This window comes from Ochotona curzoniae, unplaced genomic scaffold (assembly GCF_017591425.1).
Source record: "Ochotona curzoniae isolate NIBS_2020 unplaced genomic scaffold, NIBS_Ocur_1.0 contig_908, whole genome shotgun sequence".
Classification (NCBI taxonomy): Eukaryota; Metazoa; Chordata; class Mammalia; order Lagomorpha; family Ochotonidae; genus Ochotona; species Ochotona curzoniae.
In genome coordinates this window covers 34,043,239-34,070,807 of record NW_024466607.1, presented here as the reverse complement: position 1 = coordinate 34,070,807, position 27,569 = coordinate 34,043,239, and the positions used below count along the sequence as shown (strand labels likewise).

The 27,569-nt window shown below is 41.5% G+C and overlaps 1 protein-coding gene across 3 annotated transcripts in view; it reads right to left on the bottom strand.

Annotated features, from left to right (window-relative positions):
• PPP4R2 (protein phosphatase 4 regulatory subunit 2) overlaps positions 1–27,569 on the bottom strand; it is a 45,865-nt gene that overhangs the window by 4,444 nt on the left and 13,852 nt on the right. The window contains exons 3-7 of one of the 3 annotated variants that reach the window (XM_040994832.1): positions 14,132–14,302; positions 5,602–5,695; positions 3,131–3,168; positions 1,106–1,180; positions 708–851 (exon numbers count right to left, since the gene is read on the bottom strand). In XM_040994832.1, coding sequence (XP_040850766.1) covers positions 708–851; positions 1,106–1,180; positions 3,131–3,168; positions 5,602–5,695; positions 14,132–14,302 — 522 coding nt within the window. The remainder of the gene's footprint in view (positions 1–707; positions 852–1,105; positions 1,181–3,130; positions 3,169–5,601; positions 5,696–14,131; positions 14,303–27,569) is intronic. The other 2 variants (XM_040994833.1, XM_040994834.1) reach the window with 2 other exon arrangements.

Sequence of the window (27,569 nt, the reverse complement as noted above, 5' to 3'; positions counted from 1 at the left end):
AAGAGAATAATGTCAATTTGAAAAATGTTTTACAATTAGGATCTGGCTGACAAAGTGACCTAATATTCATCCACAATACAACTGTTTACAGTCTTCTCCCTTCGTCTTTTTTCCCCTTAATGTGATGTAGTAAAGGTTTTAACTTAATACAAAGACACTTTCAAGTAGCTTTCAAGATAAACAATAAATAGAAAGAACGAAAGGACGAACGAAAGGAGAGAGTGATCTTTCCTTCTTAAAATCCTTGTGCATGCATTCTCCCCGTGGCGGCTTTTCACCTTCAGCACAGGAAAAGCTGCCACAGAAGCCACACTCCATAAACCACAGGAAAACTCGGCTCTCCGTGCGGAGCGACGGCCAGGCCTTTCTCAGTGCGCGCAGGAACCTGCTGCCGGACCTCTACAGACACTCACATCTCTTACTACATACAACGACCTTGTGCTTGCCACATCAGCTACACATTCTAATCTCTAGGCGACTTCTCACAGTTAATACAATTCTCCATGCCATGGTGCCCCTATGCAAATGGTCGCTCTATGTACTGCCCATCCATGTGCACTAGACAGTCCCATCACAGGTATTTTTGATGACAACTGCATCCACAGATATGAACAACTCTTGGCTGTAGAATGGTGTAAAGTACAAGGAACAATGTTGAAAACCATCAACAAACTTGTTTTAATTTGTAATATAAAATCCATACGAACCTGTGATTTTTCTCTTCATTTTGCTGTAAGTTTGACTCCTTACTGTCTAGGCTCTCGGGCAACCCATTTGTCGTCATTGGGACAGACAAAGAAACCTTTGGTCGGTTGAGTGGCCTGGGGGTTCCAGGCCCATTTATATTAGACCTGCAGTGAGATAAATCAAAGTCTCATTTTCCATTTTGTTTTTTAAATAAAGGCTACTACCCCCATTAAAATGTTTAAATAAACATTTCACAGAAGTATCTGCTGCAGTTTTACTTTCATGCCTTGTGAAATCAACTAATTCCATGAATACATTCTATACCCCCACCGAAGTGCCCAAAGGTAAATAGCAAACGGAGCCTGCTGTTCAATATTAGGGAGCTACAAGATCTTTGTATATTAAAAAGCAATCTCACCTTTCAGTATAGCTTGGTGAATTACCAGGAAACATAACACCATTCATCCTATTTAAACTATTAGAACTGGTTTTCCTTTAAGATAAGAAAACAGTGTTTAAGAATCAGGGATGTACAAGTGTTTCTCAAAGAACTTACTGTCTTTTCCAAACAGAACACATTTTCAAAATGAACAGTCACACACCACGAGCATACAGGGGAAACTTCCCAGTCAGGATTTCACACTTTTGCTAATTAAAAAAAAAAAAAATCCACATGTTCATTGGCGAAACATTGTTTTAGCTCAGAAATGAAGGCAATTCTTTACCACATCTTTTAAAAAATTTAAGAAACATGAGATTATTTTATTTTAGTATCTCCTTTAATACCAGAAATATACTCGAGAATTCTAAAAAGCCACTGTTATTTCCTACGAAAATGGAAATAGCTTAACTTTTAATTCCTAAAGGTTTATTTGTTTATACAGAGTATAAGGTTTATTTGTTTATAAACAGAGTAAAGGGGAGACAGAAAGACCTTCATATGTTGGTTCACTTCCCAAGTGGCTGAAACGGCCAGAACCGAGTTGATCCACAATCATGAGCCAGAAGCTTCTTTCTGGTCTCCCCCTGAGTTCAGTGATCCAAGGCTTTGGGCAATCTTCTACTGCTTTCCCAGGCCACAAGAAGGGAAGTAGAACAGCTGGAACACAAACTGGTGCCCATATGGGAACCCAACACTTGCAATTAGCCAATAAAGCCATAGTGCCAGGCCCAACAGCTTAACCTTAATTCAACAGCTCCTTAAAGAGGCTGGCGGGGAGGGGAGGGACAGGCAATCTCTTCTCCCTATCTTTCACATTTCCACAGGATACTGAGTAATGTATAAAGAATGGAGAGGGAACAACTCTGGCATCACTGGGCTAAAGTCTAGAGACACTGTTAATCCTCCCATACATTTCCCCATGCATTCACCCTCAACAAAGAACTCTGCTCTATTAACACTGCCAAGGATTAGAAAATTTGTCCAGAGCCCAGAACAGTAGCCTAGAAGCTGAAGTCCTCGCCTTGCACACACCAGGATCCCATATGGGTGCTGGGTCTAATCCTGGTGGCCCTGCTTCCCATCCAGCTCCCTGCCTGTGGCCTGGGAAAGCAGTTGAGGACGGCCCAAAGCCTTGGGAGCTTGCACCCACGTGGAGACCTGGAAAAAGAGCCTGGTTGCTGCCTTTGGATTGGCTTGGCTCTGGCTGTTGCGGCCGCTTAGGGAGTAAATCAGCAGATGGAAGATCTTCCTCTCTGTCTCTCCTATTCTCTGTATATCTGACTTTCCGATAGAAAAAGAAAGAAAATTCGCCCTAAACTGAATTTTACTTTGCTATAATGAATGACAAGGATGACATACAGAGGACTAGCAGCAAGCAGCTATTCCAATTGTGAATTATGAGGTAGTGTCCCCTGAAAGGGTGGCATCTTGGGGTGCCTGGGGATGGCAAACCGCAGACAACAGATGAAGCACTGCAGTAAATGGGCTGGTATGACAGCTCAACCAGCTAACCTTCTGCCTGCAAGCACTGGCATCCCAGGAGTGCTGGCTGGTGTCCCAGTTGGCTCTACTTCCCATCCAGCTCCTGCTCATAGCCTGGGAAAACAGCAGAGGGTGGATAGCCCACGTCTTTGGGATCCCCTGCACTCATATGGGAGACCTAGATGAAGCTCCTGGCTTCAGATCGGCTCAGCTCCAACTGTTGTGGTCATTTGGGGGTGAAGCAGCAGAAGGAAGATCTTTCTCTGTCCTTCTCTGTAAATCTGCTTTCCAATCAAAACAAATGATTTTTTTTTTTTTAAAGCACAGTACCACTTTACAGAAAAAGTATACAGGCAGTGTGACTGGTTAAACATTCTACTTTTGGGAATGGGTGGCAGGTCTGGCATATGTATAAATGTCATCATGCTTAATTATATATAAAACAAACTCACCTATTTTAACAAAACAGATTAAATTACAATTGAACAAAACACTAAAAACAGAAAACTGTGTACTTACTCTGAAGAAGGGTAAACACAGCTAACAACCATCACGTTCTGCAATAAGAAAAATTAGTAATGTACAATAAACAAAGTTTGCTTCTCTATGTTTTAATACATTCATCTTATTTTTGATGTTTGCAGAGTTGAGAAGGATGCATGCCCATGTGGACCACAGATACAGAAGGGTCAAGGAACGGGGGGAAAGTGGATGAGACAACTGTTTCCAATGTCCCTTTTTCTTCCTGTATCTGGAGAGAACTGCCACTAACAAAAACCAGTCATTTAATGAGGAAAATACTACCGTAAATATAAAGATATTTCTCAAAAGTATCCTGGTGGGTTAAATTTCTATTCATTCCCTTATCACTAACAACAGAGAAGAAATGGTTAAACACAGGATGAGAAATCCCCTAAGCCGTTGGCTTTGCTGGTTCCCTCCCCTCAGGTCTGGAGCCCTGACCTAGCGGAGCACAGCTGTGTGCTCTTGTTTTACATGTTTAGAATGAAGTGCTCAGGCCAAGGACATTCACCTCTCTTCTACAATAGCCAAGCCAGAGCTTATTTAGCATCACAGCTGAAGGGAGAATGCCACCTTCCTTTGCAGCAGACCTGAATCTTGAATAATCTCTCTCATGACTGCAGTCAACATTCCCGGGAGTTTCCTCTGAGTCAGAGCCTGTGCTTGGTGTCAGACCTCGCACAGAGCCCTGTTAGCTACAAGGGAAACTAAGAGGAAAGTACCTGGTCCAAGGTTCACAACTCTGAAGCACCATGGTCTTGACTTGAAAGCAGTTCCTAGCACAACTAATGTGATATACTGCTCTTCACCCCCTGGATTCTGTTTCCAAGCCCCAGCCCAGATCCAGCAACTTCAGATGTACTAGAGCATGAGCTAGCAGATGGGAGAGGGAGGGATTGAGGGAGAGAGCACATCTCAAATACGGAACAAATTTTACAAACCACACCAAGTGAGGGGAAGGGGAAGGTGCCATGGTGCAGCAGTACTGGGCATGCCTGGTGACTACATACCACTGCCCAGATCCCTGTTCAGGCACATCTGGGCAGTAGCAGAAGGTAGGCCCAAGGTTTGGATCACTGCCACACAGAGAGGAGGCCAAGATGAAGCTCTTGGCTCCTGGATTCCACCTGGTCTGGCCCTAGCTGTTGTGGGCAATAGTGAATAACAACATAGAAAACCCATCTCTTCCCCTCACCCACTCTCCATTATTACCTTTCTAATAAATAAATAATCTTAAAAATTAAGAGTCTAGGGCTGGTGCCATGGTGTAGCATGGCTAGGCCTCCACCTGTGGTGCTGCCACCTCATATGGGCACATCTTATGGGCTGTTCCCCTTCTGACCCTGCTTCCTGCTAATGGTCTGGGGGCCCAACTGGGAACCCAAAGAAGGCTCCTGGCTTTAGTGTGGTCCTGTGGGGAGTGAACCAGCGGAAAGTCTCTCTCTCTGCCTTCCAAATAAATAAATCATAAAAATAAAAAGTCCTTAAGGTAAAAACTACCGATGAATCATTAGCTTCCTATACTTCGTGAATCTTTACAGAGGTCATAAAGACTCAATGAAACATACTCCAGTAAGAGCCTAAAAACTGCTGTAAATCAGTAAGGGTTACATCAGAACCTCAAAATGAAAGCTGAACTATGCGTTAGGATCCACCACCAAATGAGAATCAGTGCCTCTCTGGTCCAGTCCAGGTTCCCAAGGGATCCTTTATTTATGCATTAAGTTCAATTGTTTTCTCTGTTCACAATGTGTTCTCCTTTTATTAACACCCACTTCCTCACAAAATATCAGACCTACTTTTTTCTACTTAATATCTAATTTGAATAGTATACACCATCAAGGCTGATAATGTTGTAAACGACATCATACTGAAGACTGAGATGGATTACCGACACAGGCTTGAGCAGTGTACACTGTGTACAGCAGGTGAAGCCCCCGTCTGGGACGGTAACATCCCACAGCTCTTCAGTCCTGACCCAGCTTACAGCGTGAAAAAGACGGTGGCTCCTTATCTGCTTAACAGAGATGTCCGACTTGCCAAACCTTACTTTTTAATACTGCCGTATATTTGTTTAATCCCATCAGAGCTAATTATCGTCTCAACTTCCCTTCTTGCTTAAGTTTCCTTCATGTGAAAGGCACCGAGACCAAGCTGCCTGAGAGAAGGAGGTATTTCTCCCTTCTGCCGGCTCACCCTCCACAGTCACACTGGCCACAGCTAGACCAGGATGGAGGAGCAGCCAGAATGCGTTCTACAGAAAACCACAGCTGGAAAACATGCAGAGTTAAAATCTCAGCTTCTCAGAATCTTTAGCATACTGACAGAAATTATGAATATCCCCAAACTCAAAATGACAATTGAAAACAAATTCTGGAACAAAGGCCTCAAAATCATTTAGTGCTTTCATGAAATCTGTATCAGTTATCAAATACACGTCATTTAATGTAACAACCACAATGAAATACCTTTTCTACTCCTCTGAGAAATTTGTCTGTTCCTGTATAGTTCCTTCTCGGATCTGTTAGCAATTCACACAGTCGCTGAATAGTAAAAGGGATACTGCAAAAGAATAATTTTATACTTTCAGGTCATTAATTTATCTCAAGACATTAGGAGCATTATTTCACACATGTGTATTACTAAGGGAGATGAATGGTAAGTCATTTCAAAACAGACAACAAGCAAACTTGTCTTAACAAGAAATTATTCCAATGAAGTATTCTAAACACATTTCTGCTCCATTAGTAACAATTTTCCACACAAACTTCATGCTTAATCCATCTTAAAATCCAGAAAACTGTCCTCAATATTTTGATAAAAATCCTGTTAATTTTGCCAAATAATTTCACCACAACTCAACATTCATTTGCTAATAGCAAACACAAAATTGAGTTGGGTTAGAATTAAAATAATCTATTTCTAAATAATGTTCATACAACCATGTGCATTCATCAGAACTACCAAACTGAACACTGTGTGAGCAGCACTAACAGACCTACAAACCTTAGTCCCCTAAGAAAAGGATTAAAAACCTTCAACCTGAGAGTTAGTACTCACAAAGGTCTTTAGTTTTTATAGGCAGATTGGTACAATACTTTCTCCTGCAAGATAAAACACCTATTAAATAATGATACCAAGACTCAAATTCAATTTCTATACTTTAAACCCTGGTCCATCATGTCCCACATTTAAAATCCTAGTTGTTCACTGCTTAATTGGATAAACTACATGTTGCTTTCCTACTCTTCGCATCGATACTATACTATTCCTTTTTGAAATCTGTGCACACTGAAGTATACACACACAACTAAGGAATTTTGTGAATAGATATAAGAAAGCTTATCAACACTATGGCTAACGGTGAACGAATAGGCTTACATGTTCCTTTCTGCCCATTCACACGAAGACAACACATATTTGGAAACCCCCAACTATCACAAGAGAACAGCTATAGTTTCCCAAATATATGTCACTTCTTACACTTGACTGGAAGTTTCTTAAAAGGACAAGACCCTTTCACATACATTATGTTCAACATGCATTTATTTGCATGTACACAAATGGACTTTTAAAAGTTCATAGAGGACGATGCACACAGGCCCAGCATTGTGATGTAACGGATTAAGCCTTCACCCCATGAGTGACGGCTCATGTCTTGGTTACGCTGCTTCTGATGCAGCTCCCTGCTAATTAACATACCTAGAAAAGCCTTAAAGAATGGCCCAAGTGCTTGGACCACGCACTTAACGGAAGACCCAGATGAAGCTCCTGGCTTTGGCCTGGTCCACCACTGGCCGTTGCAGCCATTTGAGGAGTGAAATCTAGAAGACGGGAAAACCTTTCTCCTCTCTCCATACCCCTGTCTTCCTGATAAATAAATCAGTATTTTAAAAAAGAAACTAGCAGGCCTGACGGCATGGCTTAGCGGCTAAAGTCCTCAGCTTGAACACGCCAGGATCCCATCTGGGCGCCGGTTCTAATCCCAGCTGCTCCATTTCCCATCCAACTCCCTGCTTGTGGCCTGGGAAAGCAATCGAGGATGGCCCAAAGCCTTGAGACCCTGAACCCGTGTGGGAGACCCAGAAGAGCTCCTGGCTCATGGCTTCGGATTAGCTCAGGTCCAGCCTGGGAAAGCAGTAGAGGATGGCCAAAGCCTTGGTACCCTGCACCTGCGTGGGAGACCTGGAGGAAGCTCCTAGCTTCGGATCGGCTCATCTCCAGCCATTGCAGCCACTTGGGCAGTGAACCATGTGACAGAAGATCTTCCTCTCTGTCTCTCCTCTTTTATGTATATCTGACTTTCCAATAAAAATAAAAAATAAATCTTGAAAAAAAAATCTCTTTAGACAATAACACAATTTTCATGAATGTTTTGCAGGCCATGCAATGAGAAATTACAGTAGTGATATGTCAGCCTCCCAGGCCCACCTCCGCTCCACTGTTCTCCAGGTCTCACACACACACCACCAACACACCTGAGCTATTCTCATCAACCCTCTCACAGCAACACAATGAGAATAAAGAATCTACACATTCTCTGAAGAAGCTATGGGCTTCCAAACAGTACTGAACTGAAAAACATTTAAATGTCCTTCCTTTTCAAACTAAAATTCTTATACCAAATAATATTTTCTCTTAAAGTTTTTAACATGAATATTTCAACTTCCTGTTTGATATACTGAATGTTTCATTCCTTATTTAGGAAAGGAAGTAAAATTGTAGGCAGTTATTAATATCTTACATTTTGGCAAATATCAATGCTACTTTTATAGAAGAAAAAAATGTATGTTTTAATAGCAGCACCAGCAGTTATCAGCCTATGATAAATTAGCTCACATTCCTCAAGAATTTTCAGAAGCTTTTAGTTATTTTGCCATCTATCCACTAGATGGTGATAAAATGCCATACAACACTCTTCCTTCACATAAGCAGCTAAAACACAACCAAGCACAACAGACCTGAAAATAATGACAACGGACAAGCAATCAAAGCTAATAAAGTAGTACACATAGTGCCAAAGAGAAGAAAATAAATGTCAGGCAAATGAACCTGCATCTGAAAACATTTCATTTGAAGTGGGACTTGAAAAAGCAACTTATGGGGAAGCCAATACAACGGCTCAACTGGCAAATTGCCACTTACAAGCACCAGCACCCATCTGGGCAACGGTTTGTGTCCCAGTTAAGCAGCAGGGGATGTCCCAAGTCCCTGGACCCCCGTACCTACAGGGAAGACCAGGAAGAGGTTCTTGGCTTTGGATTGGCTTAACTCCAGCCATTGTAGCCATGTGGGGAGTGAACCAGCATGTGGAAGATTCTCTCTCTGTGCCTTTCCAATACAAATAAACCTTAGAAAGCCACATATGAATAAAGCAGATTAATCAATACAAAAATCAATGTACTAGGTCTGACTATAGCAAGTATGCTTCCTGCTGCTCTTCCATTAGACACAGCAGACAACACAGTTCATTCTTACTCCTTAAAATGTTAAGGTTTCTTCCCAATAAAAACAAACTAGCTAAATTAAAATACACATGCTAAAAATAAAGCGAAACTGGAGGTGGAGGAGTATGTGGCCCACTCTCAACAAAAACTCAAACTGAATGGGGGTAGCACACAACAGGGAGCAGATGTCCATCAGCAAATCCAGTTTGTTTAACATAACATTCTGCAACGGCTACTTCTGAGGCTTTTCAGGTAGGGCCCCAAGCAGGGTAGTCTGCAATGCCATCTTTTTTGCCTTTATTATGTAATTTGGAAACCAAGGAACTGAAAACACCACTGACATAGCTGGCACTGAATGTGTGTGTGTGTGTGTAACAAATTATCCAACTTAAAACCTTTACGCATGCTCTTATTTACAAATCAGACTCTGAGCATGCATTTCTTATATTATTATCATGAAGAATAGCCATGACTAAGCATAGAATCCTACTGGTGCCTGCAATATTTTAAAAGTAGTTAGTGCATCTTATCCCTAGCATGATCCAGATCATGGGAAGAAAAAACAATTTAGACATGAACCACATGAAAATAAACCAAAAGCATTACCCTGTCCTTACAAGTATTTATGGCACAGTCTCTGGTACGGTGTGTTAAGCTGCTGCTCAATGTGCCAGTTACCCATATGTGAGTGTGGCTTTGTAGTCTTGGCTGCTCCACTTCCAACTCAGCTTCCTGCTAATGCACCTGGAAGCAGCAAAGGCCGGTTCACTGAGCTCCTGCCATCTACAGAGGAGACCCACACAGAGCTCCAGGCTGCCAGCTTCAGGGCAGCCCAGCCCTGGCTGCTGTGGGCATCTGGGCAGTCAATCGACTGACTGCCTATGCCCTTCAACTAGACAATGAACTTCCCAAAAAATTACTTTTAACTCCAAAGTAAGCAATGAATCTAATAAAAATAGGATCACACATATTCTCACTAGAAATTTATCTTAACAATAATCTACTCACATTTATTATTAAAAACAAATACCACAAACGCTGCTAAACATCAGAGAAAGGCATGCAAGACATAAAGCAGTGATTCAGTCAGGTGCGACTGCCCAGCACGTTGGGTCGCCACCTGCGATGCCCACATCTGGTGCCTGGTTTTAGTCCCAGATGCTCCAGCCTTTGATGGCTCCCTGCTGACGTCACTGGGAAGCAGCAGATGGTGTCCCAAATATGAAGGTTCCTGCCATTCTCATGAAGAGCTGGCTTACAGGCCGCTGCTGGCCTTGACCTGACTCGGCTATGGCGTGTGGCAGCTGTTTGAGGAACCAGACAGATCAGCGTCTCAAATTTTTAAAACACAGAGGCTTTGGGAGCCGCCCTCCAAAATGTCTGCGGTCACACTGTGATGCTACCATTGGTTAAGACACTGGCTGGTACACAATCCTTACCAGTTTTGGATCCAACTTCCTACCAATACTGTTCACTCTGCCAAGAGGATGCCGGCTCAAGGGCTTGGGTCATGGCCACTCACATGAGAAACTCAGATGGCATTCTGGGCTCCTAGGTTTGGTCTAACCCAAATTTGCTTTGTAGGCAAAGTACTTCACACTCTTCTCTTCCTCACTCAGGCTTTGCCTTTCAAGTAAAACAAATACTACACAGAGAATATTAAAACCAAAATATCAGGGCTGGCGCCACGGCACAGCATGCTAAGCTTCCGCTTGTGATGCCAGCATCCCAACGGTGCCAAGTGGATCCAGGCTGCTTCACTGCTCCCTGCTGATGGGCTTGGGCAAACAGCACATGACAGCCCGAGTCCTTGAGTCTTTGCACCAACACGGCCAACCTGAAAGAAGCTCCAGGCTCCTGCCTTCAGAAATGCCCACTGCAGCCATGTGGGGAGTGAAACAGCAGATCATCAATCACTCTCTTACCTTTCACAAATAAAATTATCTTTTTAAAAGATCAGTGTCAAAATAACCACCCACTCTTGTTTTATGCATGGAAAGTTTATTTTTTTCTTTTCTAAAATAGCCTGATTTGTACTAAAATATTTAAGCGGGAGTTAAGTATATTATCAAAGGTTTAGCAGGTTCACAGTTCTGATGATCTTTTGGTTTAGTAAGTCAGAAATACCACTGGAATCCCATGTCATCACCACTGCTTCAACCAAGATGCCACCCCCTCTTTCTGTTTTTTTTAAACCAAAGACTTAACACTTCCACAGACACATCCACAAATATTCATTCACATGTATCCCATATTTCCTATTAAACGCCAGAAATTCTGGAATTTGTTGAAAACATTGTGAAATGAGAAGTGTAAAATTTAAGAATTAGCCTCCTAAATTGGATAATGAGTAAAATTAAAAAGCCTTCTTATATTAAAAAAAATCAATACAGAAAAATAAAGTTAAGACCGTAAACATGTTTTAGCATACCAACAACAATGAATTTTAAAAAGCAAACTTAAACCTGAAAAATATTTATCATTGAGTAAGATTTAGATCCTGAGAAAACAGGTTCAGATAATCTATTCTGAAATGTCTAATAGTAATTTAACCCAGACCTGGAACTCAATGGAGGGAGTGACACAAGTGACTGCAAACGAAGAGGTATGTACCTACTGCAGGAAGTAAAACTGAACTGTAATCCTGTGAGTGACACAGCTTAGAAACCTGCCCCAAGAAGAAGAATCTGATAACCAGGGGTCCGGCATGATAGCGTAGTGGTTAAGGTCCTCACCTTGAACGCACCAGGATCCCATATGGATGCCAGTTCTAATCCTGACGGCCCCACTTCCCATCCAGCTCACTGCCTGTGGCCTGGGAAAGCAGTAGAGGATGGCCCAAAAGCCTTGGGACCCTGCACCCATGTGGGAGACCTGGAAGATGATCTGGGCTCCTGGCTTCGGGTTGGCTCAGCACCAGCCATTGTGGTCACTTGGGGAGTGAATCATCGGACAGAAGATCTGCCTCTCTGTCTCTCCTCCTCTGTATCTGACTTTGCAATAAAAATTAAAAAATAAATATTTGAAAAAAAAAAGCATGAAGGAGGTAGAAGAATCTCAAAATTAGAAGATATTTCCTCCTGTCACCAGGAGGAAACAAACAAAAGGCTGGAAGAAGAGCCGATCAGGCCAAAAAAAGTATTCAAGAATTGAAAGACACTATTAAGAGGCCAAATATAAGAGTTATGGGAGTCCCAGAAAGTGCAGAAAGAGAAACTGGGATTAAAAGTGTACTCAATCAAATAATAAGGGAAAATTTCCCTAATCTAGAGAAAGAATTGGGAAGCAAGATCCAGGAGGGGCACAGAACTCCCAACAGGGTTGACCAAAAGTGACCTTCACTATGACACATGATCTCAAGCTCTCTTCAATTGAACATAAGGAAAAGATCCTTAAATGTGCATGTGAAAAAATCAACTAACATATATAAAGGAATGCCAATTAAACTCACAGGAGACCTCTCACAGGAAACTCTACAGGTCAAAAGGGAATGGAGCGACATATTTCAGATTCTAAAAGCAAAAAATTATCCCCCCAGGGTAACGTACCCAGCAAAACTTTCTTTTGTCTTTGAAAATGAAATAAAATTCTTCCACAGTAAAGAAAAGTTCAAAGACTATGCCTCTTCCAGACCTGCCCTACAAAGGATAATTAAAGATGTTCTCTTGACAAAGAAAAGGAATTGCACCCAACAAAACCAAAGGCAAATGCAAAGAACATCCCAGTAAAATAACAACAGAAGACTAAATCAATGAACAACCCATTGCTAAATTACAGAACCAAATTACCACATATTTGTATTAACCCTGAATGTAAATGGCTTAAATTCATCAATCAAACGTCAGATTAGTAGACTGGATTAAAAACAAAATCCTTCTATTTGTTGCCTACAGGAGACACATTTCACCAAAGATCTCAGCAAAAACTATGTTTCATTTCATGGTTTTTGATGTTTTTTGTTAGTTTTATCTCTTCAAAACACTTTCTTCTGATTAAATTCTTCAATGGCTCATAGATCATACAGTTACATCACTTTCTTCAAGAAGGTTCTTGATTTTCTTTCCCATTTCCTCAGCAACACATCGGGGATTCAGTAGCATGTTATTTAACTTCTTGGTGTTGTTAATTTCTTTTTTTTTTCTTCCTGTTGTTGATTATGTTTTGTGGCTTTTCATTGAAGGGGATGTATAGTAACTGTGTAAGAGACTATCACATCTAATAGTACACTATTTAACTTCATGGCATTTAATTTTCTAGTTTTCTTCCTGTTGTTGCTTTTGTATTGTGGCTTTTCATTGAAGGGGATGTATAATAACTGTGTAATGGAGACTCATATCCAGAAGTGAGGATACAATGTAGTATGCATTTCTACTTCCAGACAAAGATGGACTCCCAATCAAACTGCTTACTATATTTTGACAACAGGATGCTGGACTCTCTACTATTGTCCATGCCTGCAATGATGGACATGTGACTATGTATTAGAAAGAACTATACTATATTAATGATACAGGGGAACTCAGTGAGAGGGGAGGAAATTGGGGAGGAGATAAGGCAAATCCCAGGGCCTATGAAACTGTATCATAAAATGCTAATAGTAAAAAGAAGTAAAATTAAAAAAAAAAACTTACAAGTTAAAACTACAACACGGTACACGGGAAAAACATATCTCCTGACCAATCCCCCGCTCCTCCAGTAACAGACTGATCTCAAAGAAAAAGTTACAATTTCCCCCCTAAAAATGTATTTTGATAACAGACTAGAAACCAGAGCATAAGAATGTGGTATTTTAAGCAAAATTCCTAACCTTAAAACAGACAAGTATAAAATTTAACAAAGCTAACTACACCATCTTGTTTAAAATCCTGTGCTTTCAAACACTCAAGAATTAGGACACTAGACATTAAACCTCACCAAACAAAACATATATCTAAATATTAATTCACGGTTAATATGTCCACAATGAGCAATATATGCGACTATCACTCCACATTCCAAACAGCTAAGTGGAAAATTAAGCACTTCAACTTCTGTTGCACTCTGAAAGTGCAGAGACACAAGAAACGGCCACACTGGTATTTTGGGCAGTGTCTTACTGTTATTCTCAGTGTTTTACAAGGAGCTAAAAATGGTTACTAGTTGATAGAATGATTCAAGAAAAATCCTCAAAAAAAATTCTAAATTAAAAAATTACTAAACAATACCTTCATTAAATTATTTGCTATTTAAAAATAAATACAACCTCAATGACATTTACATTCTATACAATTTGGCATAACAGTAAATATAAAATAAGAAAATATCATTAAAATATTTCCTGACAATATTTCCACTTTCATAGCTATAGTCTGAAAGTCACTAAACTCAAAAGTAATTCAAGTTTTAATTTTTTAGATACTATGAATACTTTCAGGTAAGCATCCATTAATATCATGTCATTATAAACCTAGAAGTTATTGTAATGGATAATCAATACCAAATAACCAGATACAGCAAAAGAAAAATCATTGATGCCTTGTAAAAAATATTTAAAACAGTGTTAAGTACATACCCATTAAATCCAGTGACAATTTTCAGTATTCTTTCCTTCATTTCATCAAAGGGAATATACTCAACATTAGGGTTGGGAGGACCTCTTGGTTCAGGAGCTGAAGTTCTGAAATCATCCATCACTTTCTCCAGTTTGAAAATAAAATAACCTTTAAATTGGGACCACTGAATCCTATAAACAAAAAATTGACAAAATATAAAATCACGTAGCTTTACAACTCTTGAACACAATGCACAAATATAGACAATACATGGTAAGATGAGATTAAGAAGAAATGTGCAGCACCATGCACAATTAGTATGATGCCCAAGTGCCAAGCAGATTCCAAGGAACCCTCAACACCTCTGACATCAAAATTCCAATCTCTTAAAACACTCTGCAAGCATACAAGATGCTCAGACTGAGTAATTTCAAAACACGATTGTTTTCAACTGTGGCCCTATAAAAAAGCTAATCAGAAAGGTGTCACCGCTCCACTATGTCAGGCCAGAAATAAACTTGATTTTAAGACTTATAACGTCCAAAATTATGACGCTTTCACAGAATAGTAATATTTGTTGTCTTTTAACTATCAAACAACAAAAGCAACTTTTGTCTTTCCCCAGCGAGTAAGTTAAAAGCTAGGATATATGTTCTGTGAAGCCTACAATGTTGACATCTCATCTGGGCACCAGTTCCTGTCCCAGCTGTTGTCTCTGATCCAGCAGAAGGCCTTGACTGGGAAGAAGCTCCTGCTCCTGACTTCAGCACGGCCCAACCTTGGTCAAGGCAAAGATTTGACGAGTTAGGCAGTGGGTGGAGTCTCAAAGTAACTCTGCCTTTAAAATAAATAATTAAAAAAAAAAAGGAAGCAGCAGCAGCTGACTTAATGGGATGGAATCTGGATCTATTCATACCTTAATTTCTTTTTTTTTTAAGTGCAAATAAACCTTGTAGCCTTTCTGCCTTACATTTTACTACCAAAATAGGAGAAATGTTGTGCTGACTAAATCCCAGGAGCCCCAAGAGTCAGGACGTCAACCAATCACCTAGGCAGGCAGTATGGCAGTACTACCACAGGCAGCAACAGATGAATCTCTTTTACAGACTGAGGACTTACAATGGCACAAAGAAGGATGCTAACCTACACAGTTACCCATTCATCCCACCCAGTCGGTCCCAAGGGGAGTAGTTCTCAAGTTGTGGTCCACAGGAATAAGAGTAGACTTTTTCACACTGCTGACAGGTGAAATGACAGTACGAAAGTAAAGGTAAAAGCTGAGAGCATTTTAACATGAATCAAAACAGTAGCAGCAAATTGTATGCTTATAGGGGTCAATTACCTGATCTTTATCACTCCAAAACCAATCTTTAAAGTCTGCTTTACTCAAAGTGTAACAATTAAATAAAAATCACTAATTCCATTGAATCTCAAAACCTGATGTACATCTTCTCAAGACTGGGCGTATTTCTCACCTGAATATTGTCACCCACTTAAAAAACTACCAGCCATCTTTCATAGAATATTCTTTTTGTCTGAAAGAACTGCCATGCAACTACTACATTTGCAATCTAAGAGAACTGTAACAGCCACTTTCTGGAAAACAATGTAATAGACTACCAATTCAGGAGAAGCAGCCAGGACACAAACTGGCTCCCATTTGTGAAACCGGAACTTGCAAAGTGAGGAATTAGCCACTGAGCCATCACAATGGCCCTGAAAATGAAATTATTCTAAACAGATGACTGTGAAACACTGTCTAGACTAGAATCAATTTTATATGGGATTAATTTCTCCACATAGTTCCGCCCCTCCCCCCCAAAAAAATACTCAAGAATTTGCTGCTTTGCTGAAATTAACTCAAGAATTTACTGCAATTTGGACCCAAGGACACCAGCATCCCACATGGACGCCAGTTTGAATCTCGTCTGCTCCACTTAGAATCCTGAAGCAATGGCAGCCAGTCCAGGTCCACGGTTCCCTACACCCACATGGGGGACGGACCCAGAAGAATCTCCTAACTCCTTCCTTCAAATCAGCTCAGCTCCAAGACATACAGGGGACGGACCCAGAAGAATCTCCTAACTCCTTCCTTCAAATCAGCTCAGCTCCAAGACATACAGCCATTTGGGGAGTGAACCAGTAGATGCAAGATTTCCCTAACTCTGTCTTTTGTATAAAAAATTTTAAAAATAAATCTTTTTTTTTTTAAAGGGTCCATTTCTCCTTTTCCCAGTCTACTCTAGAATTTAGTGGTCGTAACCATCACCTCAGCTTGTTGCTTCCTCCTGTCGCAAATTACACGCAAAGCAAACTTGATTGATTGGACTCACTGTGTTCTACACAAAACTGTGCTGAGGTACTCATCAAGAGCCCACAGGAGAGCTCTAACACTGAGAGCTGCTCCAAGGGACAGCAGGTCTGCGCCATTTGCAAACATCAGAAGGGAGCAGGAAAGAAAACAAAATCCTGCAGGCTTCGTCACTTAAATGCTAACAGCCTTACAGAACATTTTATCTTCCAAAACACAGATATTTGCATCAGGAGACTCCCAAGTCAGCAAAATCAGTCTAAGTGATATGGCTGGGGAAAATAAAACAAGTAAATATGTTAACTGAATTAAGTGGTAAAGAGAGACAAAAACAACATGTCATATTTTGACACTTATGTGAACAAATTTTAAAACAAAAATCTAAGAAAACCTCTCCCAAGAAGGCCCTCCAAAAATGAAAGTTCATTTTGCATTTTTACACATCACATTTTGCCTAATCAAATGTATCACTCTAAGTGGTATTAAAACATTTTTAACTATACCAATTTGAAATTATCTTTGCAGCGTTAGTTACAGGGCAGTGAGTTCAGCCACTGCCTGAGACACTAGCATCCCACGTGAATCCAGCTGAAGTCCCAGCTGCTCCACTTCAGAACCAGCCCCAACAATGTTCCTGGGAAATCAGGGCAGTAAGTGCTTGGGCCCTGCCACTCACGTGGGGGAACCAGATGGATTTCCTAGCTCCAGGCTTTGGTTTGGTCCAGCCCAGTTCTTGGTGAGTGAACCAGCAGAGAAGACATCTCTTAATTCCACTTTTCAAATAAAATTTAAAAACAAAACAAAAAATGCTTCTATCTGAAGACCATACAGTGCTAGCTCCAAAGCAATGAAGTTCTGACACAAATTCCGCCCCTCCCCAAGTGGATTTTTCAGGACTGGCAAAGATTTGATACTGATTGGACACATAAAAGGATGTAATCAGAAAAGGAAGTTTCTGAAGGTAACACAAGCTTTCACCTACTACTTAGTGTAACCGTGGGTTTCTTTCTGCTAACTTGTACATTGGTGGTCAGGATTTCTATATGCCTGAAGATTCAAGTTACTATCCATTTACACACCCACCCCTCCCTACTAAAACAAAGCAAAATGAAGCACGAGAAATATTGTGTTCTAGTTCATGTGATTTGGGTTTTTCTTAATCTTTCAGTTTTTAAAAAATATTTATTTACTATTATTGTAAAGTCAGATATACAGAGAGGGGGAGAGACAGAGAGGAAGATCTTCCGTCCACTGATTTACCACCCAAGTGACCAAAACGGACAGAGCTGAGCCGATCCGAAGCCAGGAACCCAGAGCTTCTTCCAGATTTCCCACGCAGGTGCAGGCTCCCAAGGCTTGGGCTGTCCTGGACTGCTTTCCCAGGCCACAAGCAGGGAGCTGGATGGGAAGTGGAACAGCCAGGATACGCAATGGCACCCATATGAGATCCTGGCACATGGCAAGACGAGAACTTCTGCCACTTGGCTACTGCGTGGAGCCCAAATAAAAATTTTAACAATTGTCAATTTGACCGGTATTGTGACAGCAATAAGCTGACACAGGTGACAGTGTCTAGGTGACACAGTGTCTAGGTGACAAGCTGCCACCTAGACACTGGCACTGCATATGGGTGCCAGTTCAACTCCCAACTGAACCCATTTACAACCCACTCCTTTCATTTCAGGAAAACAGCGAAAGACAGCGTCTGGGCCTCTGCCTTCAAAAGGGAGACCTGGAACAAGAATTTAGCTTTACTTTTGTCTAGCCCTAAAGGTTGTAGCCACCAGGGAAACGAACCAGAGGATGGAAAACCTGTCTCTTCCTCTTTTTAACTCAGTTTTTCAAATAAATGCTCCTGGCTGGTGTAATGGCTCAATTGGTTAATGCTGATCATCCTCCCCAAGCACTAGGATCCGATATGGGCACTGGCTCAAGCTCCAGCTGCTCCACTTTCAATCCAGTTTCCTGCAATGGCCTGAGAAAACAGGGGAGTATGACCAAAAGCCCTGGGACCCTGCATCCGCACAGAAGACTCAGAAACCCCTGGCTCAGATCAGCCCAGCTCTGGACAATGCAGCCATTTGATGAGTCAATCAGCACAGGGTCCATCTTTCTGTCTCTGCGGCTCTCTACAAATCAGCCTTTCCAATAAAAATATACATCTTAAAAGAAAACAATAATCAAAAGTCCCTCAAAAATAACATTTGTACTTTGGTCCAAACACTTTTCAAATAAGTACAAAATGAGTATATCAACACTATTAAATGGATACTCTCTCCTGGGAATCACCAACATTAAGAAAGATTAAGAAATACCACAAGAATAAGAAAATAAGGTAGAAATGCTTTTTAGAAACAAAATTGTAGGGGTAGGCATGCAGACCAGAAGTTGAGATCTCTCATATCCAAATGTCTGGGTTCAATTCTTTTTTTTTTTTAAAGACTTATTTTTATTATTTTTTTATTGGAAAGGCAGATATACAGAGAGGAGAGACAGAGAGGAAGATCTTCCGTCAGATGATTCACTCCCCAAGTGAGCACAACAACGGCCAATGCTATGCCGATCCGAAGCCAGGAGCCTCTTCCGGGTCTCCCACGCGGGTGCAGGGTCCCAAAGCTTTGGGCCATCCTCTACTGCTTTTCCAGGCCACAGGCAGGGAGCTGGAAGGGAAGCGGGGCTGCCGGGATAGAACCGGCACCCATATGGGATCCCGGGCGTGCAAGGCGAGGACCTTAACCACTGTGCCACAGCGCCGGGCCCTGGGTTCAATTCTTAACTCCTGACTCCCAAAAATAGCTTTAATAATACCCTGAGATCTCCAAACCCAATCCATTTCACATATGTTGGGCATCTGAGGGGTAAACTAGAGGATAGCAAACTTTTTCTCTTGCTGTCACTCCAATTTTTTTAGAAAGCATTGGGAGAAGTCTTTTGATTTATATGGACTAAGAAACCTACTTTACAGAATGCTCATGTTCAATCTTGTTCGAGCTCCAGCTTCTTGTTAATGCCAACCCCAGCCCACAGCAGGGATAGCACATGTGACTGGGTTCCAGCCACCCACAAGAGATCCATGTTGAGCTGCTGGCTCGTAGCTTCAGGCCAGCCCAGTGTACTAAGGAACTCCAGCTCTCAACCTCTCTGCCCCCTGGAAAACAAACTCTGAAGAGATGCTTACCTTCAACATAGAACCACATACCCTCAACATAGAACTCACTTAATGGACGGTTTGGGTAGATTAGTTTTAGACATCAAAAGTGCGAAGTATCTGCTATTGTACCTTCTCTCATTTCAACAAGGAAAAGCATGACATGCTATCTAGAAATCTAAGCATCAACACCCCCAAGAGTTCCTTCATCAACTTCATAATAAGATGAAGTCAAGGCATGTCTAGAGGGCAGCCTAGGACCTAGGAGTGTAAGGAAGGTTCTACGAGAGATTTAATGAATGAATGAATGAATGAATAAAATAGACACCTGACATAGCCCAAAACATTTTAAGGGTACATAAACTACTTAATTTGGGGCTGAATTAATCATAAGCAAGCAGAAACGTAAATGAAACAGCACTCACATGGGGGAAAGCAGTAAGGTGCCAGCAGGGGGCCTATGATGTGGCACAATGGGTAAAGCCACTGCCCCCAGTGACATTGCTGGCACCCCCCATACAAGTGCCAATTTGTGGCATGGCTGTTCCACTTCTGATCCAGCTTCGCAACAAAGCTCCTGATTCTTGACGCGGGCCTGCCCCGGCCCTGGCATTTGCAGCTAACTGGGGAGTGAAAAGATCTCTTTCTTCTATGATTTTCAAATAAATATTTTTTTTTTTTTAAATAAAGGGTGTCAGTTTGGATAGCCAAATCCTGTATCAGCTCTGCTCCCATTATCAGCATTCTGCTGTTTATCTGCATGCACTCAGGTTCAAGTAGCTGGATCCCCGACACACACATGAAAGACCTGGGAGGAGTTCCAGGTTCCCAGAGTCAGCCCTATTCCAACCCCAACTACTCAATGTGAAGAATGAATCAGAGAGGGGAAGCATCTCTCTTAAAACAAGCAACTAATAAGCTTTAAAAAACAAACAGCACACACAGAGATAAAGGACACATTCAGATCTCACTTTACCAAAAGTTTAGCAAGGCTATACTGGAGAACCTGGAAACACAACGAGGGATGCACATATGAATTAAGGGAAAGCAAACCGTTACTCCCTAAAACTGTAACTAAGAAGATAAACCCCAAAAGTATGAAGTAGTTAGCAGGAAATAGAGAAAAGCACAGCAGTGCTTCTTGTGACCCAGATCATGAATGAAATCATTACACTACACACCATCTACTTTTATTTTTTTAAGGAAAATGTAAACCTGGCTGTAAGAAATAAAATTTAACTCCAGCCTCTCTGCATATGCATCTGTAAGATGGAAATAATATTACCATCCTGCACGACTTGCATAAGGACACCACAGTCAACAAGGCCACACTTAAACACAGGTGATTCCATAAAACTAGATATGGAATTGGCACTGGAAAAACTCCAACCACGTAGGGATGACGCTATCATAACACTATAAGACACATGTATCTGTTGGCAACAATGCTAGAGTAAACAAACCAAATGTTTTGCCAATCCTATGAAAGCAGAATACAACTAGTAAGAACATATTTTACATAACAGTGATCATGCTATTAGCGTGGGTTTTTATACTGTGCATTCATCATGAGCATGCACTCCTAACTAAAGAATGTTTACCCTTAAAGAATGCCACATTCCTCTGGGTCAGCTCAGCTCTGGCCCCTGCGGCTACTTGGGGAGGGAACCAGCAAACAACATCTGTCTCTCTTCTCTGTAAACCTGCCTTAAAAAAAAAAAAAAAAGCAACATTCCTCTGCAGCAGCCTTACATACATACCCTGTTCACCGCATACCTTTTCTTTTTTAATATTTATTTATTTTTATTGGAAAGGAAGATTTACACAGAGAAAAAGCTTCCATCCACTGGTTCACTCCCCAAATGACCACAATGGCTATAGCTAAGCCAATCCAGAGTGAGGAGCTTCTTTCCAGTCTCCCATATTGTTGCAGGGGACCCCAAGAACTTGGGCCATTGTCCACTGCTTTCCCAAGTCAAAAAAGAGAGCTACATGGGAAGTGAAGCAACGTGGCACGTGGAGGTAGAGAAACAGCGTGCTAAGCCGCCACCACCACCCATCCTGACTGCAGAAAGAGGCCACGCTCCAAGGCTGACCTAAGCTGTCCAGGCTTGCTTAAAAGTACTCCAGGATGGACATGTAACAAAATCAAGTAACAACATACTCCTCAGAACACATGCCTGTCATTAAGTGACCCATGACTATTTACTTTCACCGTGGTAAAGATCACTGTAAGCAGAAGCAGAGTGCTTAGCAAAGCGCTCACACTGAATGAGCAATCCATGGTTGTTACGCTTCAAGAAGCAACTAGGTAAAACAGAGAGAAATGCAGTTTTGAGGGAGAGGAGCATTCTGAAATGGCATTAGTGAAAAGGACCGACCAATGAAAAATAGTTTGCCACATAGGAGAAAAATGCTCTACCCGATTTTCCCTTTTTATCCATTTACAAGACTCCCTATTTTCTTTTTCAAAATATAAAGAAAATGCTTTAACTGACAGAAAAACAATATATACATTTCTACATTTATGTAAATTACAATTCTTGATGAGCTAGAAGACATTTACATAAATGCACTTACTTCAAAGAATCTTCCTTTCCACCAGGATTTCCAACCCACTAGTCCTGCTACTTTTTACTGCCCATCACCCTTTTGGTATTCCCTCTCCCTTCAGCATACAGTTTAGACTATAATAATTTTTCATAATCACAACCATTTCCCAACATGCACCTGATCTCTGGTCCACCTCAGGCTTTACTGGTGAAATCCAATTTCCACTAAATCCTTGCCTACATACAAACCGGGAAGGGAAATGAAGTCAGAGAAAAACGCACCATGCTGGATGGCTTCAAGCATTAACGCTGCCAAAAAATTTCAGACTTCCCTAGTCTATTTACTCTGATTTGTACTCATCTTGCAATTCTTCCTCAGTCTAAACACTAAATGATGACCTAGCTTCCTGTTTCACTCAAACTATAACAGAGGGAATTTCCAGAGTCTTACCAATTACCCAGTAGCATACTCATGTACACCCACACTGAACTTCCAACGCTATCACAGATGAACTGTCCATGCATCCATCTCCTTACATGCCACGACTGTTTACCTACTCAAGAGCTCCACTTGAGTAAAGCATGCTACTCTTCATCCTACCAAAGCATCCACATCAGCTATCGTTCCCACCCCACACATGCTATTTCTCCCACCTTAAAAAATCTCAGAGGTGGACATGGCAACACAGCATATAAAACCTCTGCCTGCTATGCCATTGGACAAAGTTTCGAATCCCAGCTGTCCCATATGGGTACTTTTTCATGTCAAGCTGTTCCGCTTCTGATAAAGCTCACTGCTTATGGCATGGAAAAAGCAGTGAGGCTGGCTCAAGTCCTTGTGCCGCTACCCCCATGTGGCAGACCCAGAGGAAGCTCCTGGCTCTGGACGTACCCATTTGAGGAGGGAACCAGAGGATGGATAAGCTGTCTTCCTTCTCTCTACAGCTCTGCCTCTCTAATAGAAATAAGCTAGTCTTAAGAAGCACTTGCTTTCCTAGTTCTCCCATCATCTATTTGCTATCCTTACAATAAAATCCCCACAAAGAGCTCCCTCCCGTCTCTCAAATCCATTCCAAACAAGCTTCCATTCCCATCACTAAAGCTAACTTGCCTTCATCCAGGTCCCCAATGATCTCCACATTGTTAACTGTACCTCATGTTAAGTGGCCTATCACTTCTCAATTATTTTCCTGGATTTTATCAGACCCCACTCTTTGGTCTTTTTCATTCATTTTCATTTTCAGGCTTCCCACACTGCTTCAAGGAGGAGTACTCGGCAGCTCAGCCTATCCCTTCCCTATAAACACATGGTGACTTTGTCCAGTCTTGAGATTCTAATACTATGCATGTCAACTGTCATCTTCTTATCTCTAGATTCATCCATCTGACTACTTAATCCATGTCTCCCCAATACTTGGTATGTCCAAAAATGAACTGATGTTCCCCACAAGCGTTCCTCCCTCAGCCCTTCCCACGCAAGTACAGTGAATCTCCACCCTAGTAGCTAAGTAGACCAAATCCTGAGTCACCACTGACTCCTTTCTCTCTCTCTCTCTCTCTCCCACACCACACCCAGTGTCGGGAAACCTTGTCATGTTACCTTCGAGCATAAACAGAGCATGATACTCTTTCTACCGCCTCTTCCCACTTAGTCCTCCAAACCATTATTACCTCAGCTTATCTCTGTAATTTCTGGTTTTGGTGAGTGTCTGTCCAATGCTGTTCTCTGCATCCCAGATGGCAGCACCGGTTCCAGTCCTGACTGTTGTTCTTCCCACTGGCTTGGGAGGACAGAGGACAGAACGATACAAGTACTTGTGTCCCTGCTACCATGTGGGGGAGCCCAACAGTGCTATAGATTCCTGGCTTCCAACTGGATCAATCTTAGCTATTGAGACCATTCAAAGAGTCAACCATCAAACAGAATATACATCAACCTCTCTTTCAAATAAGCCAAGTATTGTTTAAAATAACAGCACCTGCTTTAGCTTACTGTAAAACATCTTTCTTGCACAGCCCATTCAGAGAACAATTATTCCTTCAGTGCACTGCCACTTATCTGCTTAAAACTTTGTGACGGCTCCAGATTTCACTCAGTACAACCACAGTCCCCAAGGCCCAAACTGCCTTCTATGAACTATCCTCCACTCCCTTCATCAGACTGTCCTTACTCAGTCTACATTCAGAAGTCTAGTATTTCATGAAAAAGCTACAAACACTCTTCTGAGGGTCTCTGCACTAGAAGACTTTTCTGCATGGGATCCTTGCCTGAAAAAAACACAGGATTTGTTTATTTCAAAGTCAGAGTTGCAGAGAAAGGGAGAAAGTGAGATCTTCCATCTGTTGATTCACTCCCCAAGTGACCACAATGGCCAGAGTTAAATCCAGGCACTTTTTCCGGGTCTCTCATGTGGGCAGAAGGGACCAAGCATGTGGGCCATCTTCTGCTGCTGATTTTCTCAGGCCGCTATCAAGGAGTGGGATGAAGTTCAGCGTTAAGTTAAGTTGCCAAGCCACAAATCAGCTCTATATAGGAGTATCACAGGTGGCAGCTTTACCCACTACACCACAGCCACTGGTCTGGAATGCTCTTCTATACAGTAACACTTCTTAAGTCTTGATGAAACCTCTTTCAAAATAAGGTTTGCTTTGACCATTTTATTTTGAATCTCAACTAACACGTTGCTATCATTTTTTTCTTATTTGCACTGCTTCTAGAATCTAGTGGCCTAATCATTTATTTACTGTATTTGTTGTCTGCTCACGTACTAGTTTAACCAACATGGTTAAACACAAACATCCAGGAGAGTGTCTTGCAAGCAGTAGACACTAAGTTACTATCTGATAACTAAATCTCCTAAAGCCTACTTGGTGAGGATAACATAACCAACCAACAGAAGAAAATAATCGGGAAAATGTCACTTTCCAAGATATGGAATTAGTGTATTCTTAAATGCTTCAGCATTTAATGAGAACAGATTTATACTTGAACTACAATGCAACATAATAAGGTTATAAATACATATTCACAAATGGCAGGCACTGTTCTCAGTACTTTGAACATACTGACCCTGTGGTATCATTTCTCCTCCATCTTATTATTGAGGCAAATTAAAAACAAGTCACCTTCCAATAGCTACAGTCAGTTCAGTTAAGTGGCAGAAACAGAATTTCAACCCATGCATTTTGGCTTCAGCATCGAGTCTTTTTTTTTTTAAAGAATGTATTTAATAATTTTATTATTTCATTTCATTTTATTATCATAAAGGCAGATGTATATACAGAGAGAAGGAAATACACAGAAAGAGCTTCTGTCTGCTGGTTCACTCCCCAAGTGGCCACAACGGCTGGAGCTAAGCTGATCCAAAGCCAGCAGCGAGGAGCTTCTTCCAGCTCACCTATGGGATTCTGGCGTGTGCAAGGTGAGGATTTCGCCACTGGGCTGTTTGTATCGATAGTCTGAACACATCATGATGTCCAGCTGTAGAAATAGTAAGGGGGGAAGGTAATGCAAATAAGCATCCTGAAATACTTTGTGGTTGGTAAGACAGACATGAGAAAAACCTAAATGCCTTCCGGGAGTTCACAATCTAAACAAAGATTAGCATCATAGCTATATCCATCCATACACACAGGATGAGAAGGAGGCTAAGTTACACCTAACTAAGAGTTAAGGAAGGCTTCCCAGAAGGGCCCTTAGCGTACAATTCAGAAGATGAACATAAAAAGGTCTTTGTCACCAAGAGATGGTACAGAAAGTAGGACAACAAGCAAAAGTGACACCTACAGAATTTCAAGTTTAGTAGAGAAGAAAAATATGGGGAGCAAGTGGAGGAACAGTAAGATTAGCTAGACACACAGCAATCATAATAACATTTTCACAGGTCTTGAGTTTTCACTTGGGCAAAGAAAGAAATTCATGCTGCATGAAGATTTTAATAATGGGAAAAATCCATTTACATTGCAGCATGGTAACTGGTAACAGCATAGGTTACACAGACTAGAAACAGCAAGCAAAACTGCAGTTAACGAAGTCTTTCAGAGAACATCACAAAGAAACTTTAAGCAAGATGACAATGATAAATCATGTCTACAGAACCACAACCCAGTCTTCTACAAATCTTCACGCCATTCCTACAAAAGCTGTACTATCACCATTTCTTGGTTTCCTCTATGCTACATAATCTAAAAGCCTCCAGAGTGATTTTTCTAACTACCCCAAATTACGCTTTCATTTGTCCATGGCAAAGCTCAATTTGTTTTTCTCTGCTTAAAATCTCAATAGCTTCCATATATTAGATATTTCCCAATCTATTTTAGATCTTTCTCCACAGTCCTACACTTGGTTCCAGACTATTCCTTGGCTCACTACCCCTGAGCTAAAGCATCACTGCGCACCAAGCCACTCATTCTCCTAGTGAGAAATCGGTATTTTAACTTACTGTTCTCAAAGCACTTTGTTCACTGCATTCTTTTTTTTTTTTAAGATTTATTTTATTTTTATTGGAAAGGCGGATATACAGAGAGGAGAGACAGAGAGGAAGATCTTCTGTCCAATGATTCACTCCCCAGGTGGCCGCAACGGCCAATGCTATGCCGATTCGAAGCCAGGAGCCTCTTCCGGGTCTCCCACGCGAGGGCAGGGTCCCAAAGCTTTGGGCCTTTGTGGACTGCTTTCCCGGGCCACAGGCAGGGAGCTGGAAGGGAAGCGGGCCACTGGGATTAGAACCGGCACCCATATGGGATCCCGGGCGTGCAAGGCAAGGACCTTAACCACTTGCGCCACCGCGCCAGGACCCAATGTTCACTGCATTCTTGAAACAAGCATTTTATTCTGCCCAGGCAAGAATCACTATTGTTTTCTCCTGTAAAATCAGGTTCCATGATGGTAAAACTCATGCACAAGAACTCCACTTCTCTTTCAGGAATAAATAGTGCTGGTAATAGAAACACACTGACACTAACTTAGCAGACACTGCATCCTAAAGAAACACAAGCATTTCAGGAATTCAAAAGATCCACAGAAAAATGAAATTAAAAGAAATGCTGGGGCTTGGCCTGATTTCCTAGTGGCTAAATAAGCACCTGGATCCCATATAGGAGCCAGCTGCTATCCCAGCTGCTCCACTTCCCATCCAGCTCCCTGCTTGTGGCCTAGGAAAGAAGTGAGGATGGCCCAAAGCCTTGGGACCCTGCACCTGTGTGGGAGACCCGGAAGAAGCTCCCGGCTTCAGATCAGCACAGCTTAGCTGTGGAAGCTGTGGATGATGTGGCTACTTGGGGAGCAACCCAGTGGATAGAAGAGTTTTCTGTCTCTCCTCTCTGTATATCTGCCTTTCCAATAAAAATAAATAAATCTTTAAAAATATTTTTTTTCTTTAGTTTGCTACCAAAAGGGCCGATACTCTATAGTGACTTCTTTAGGTATTTCACATTTCGACTTGAGA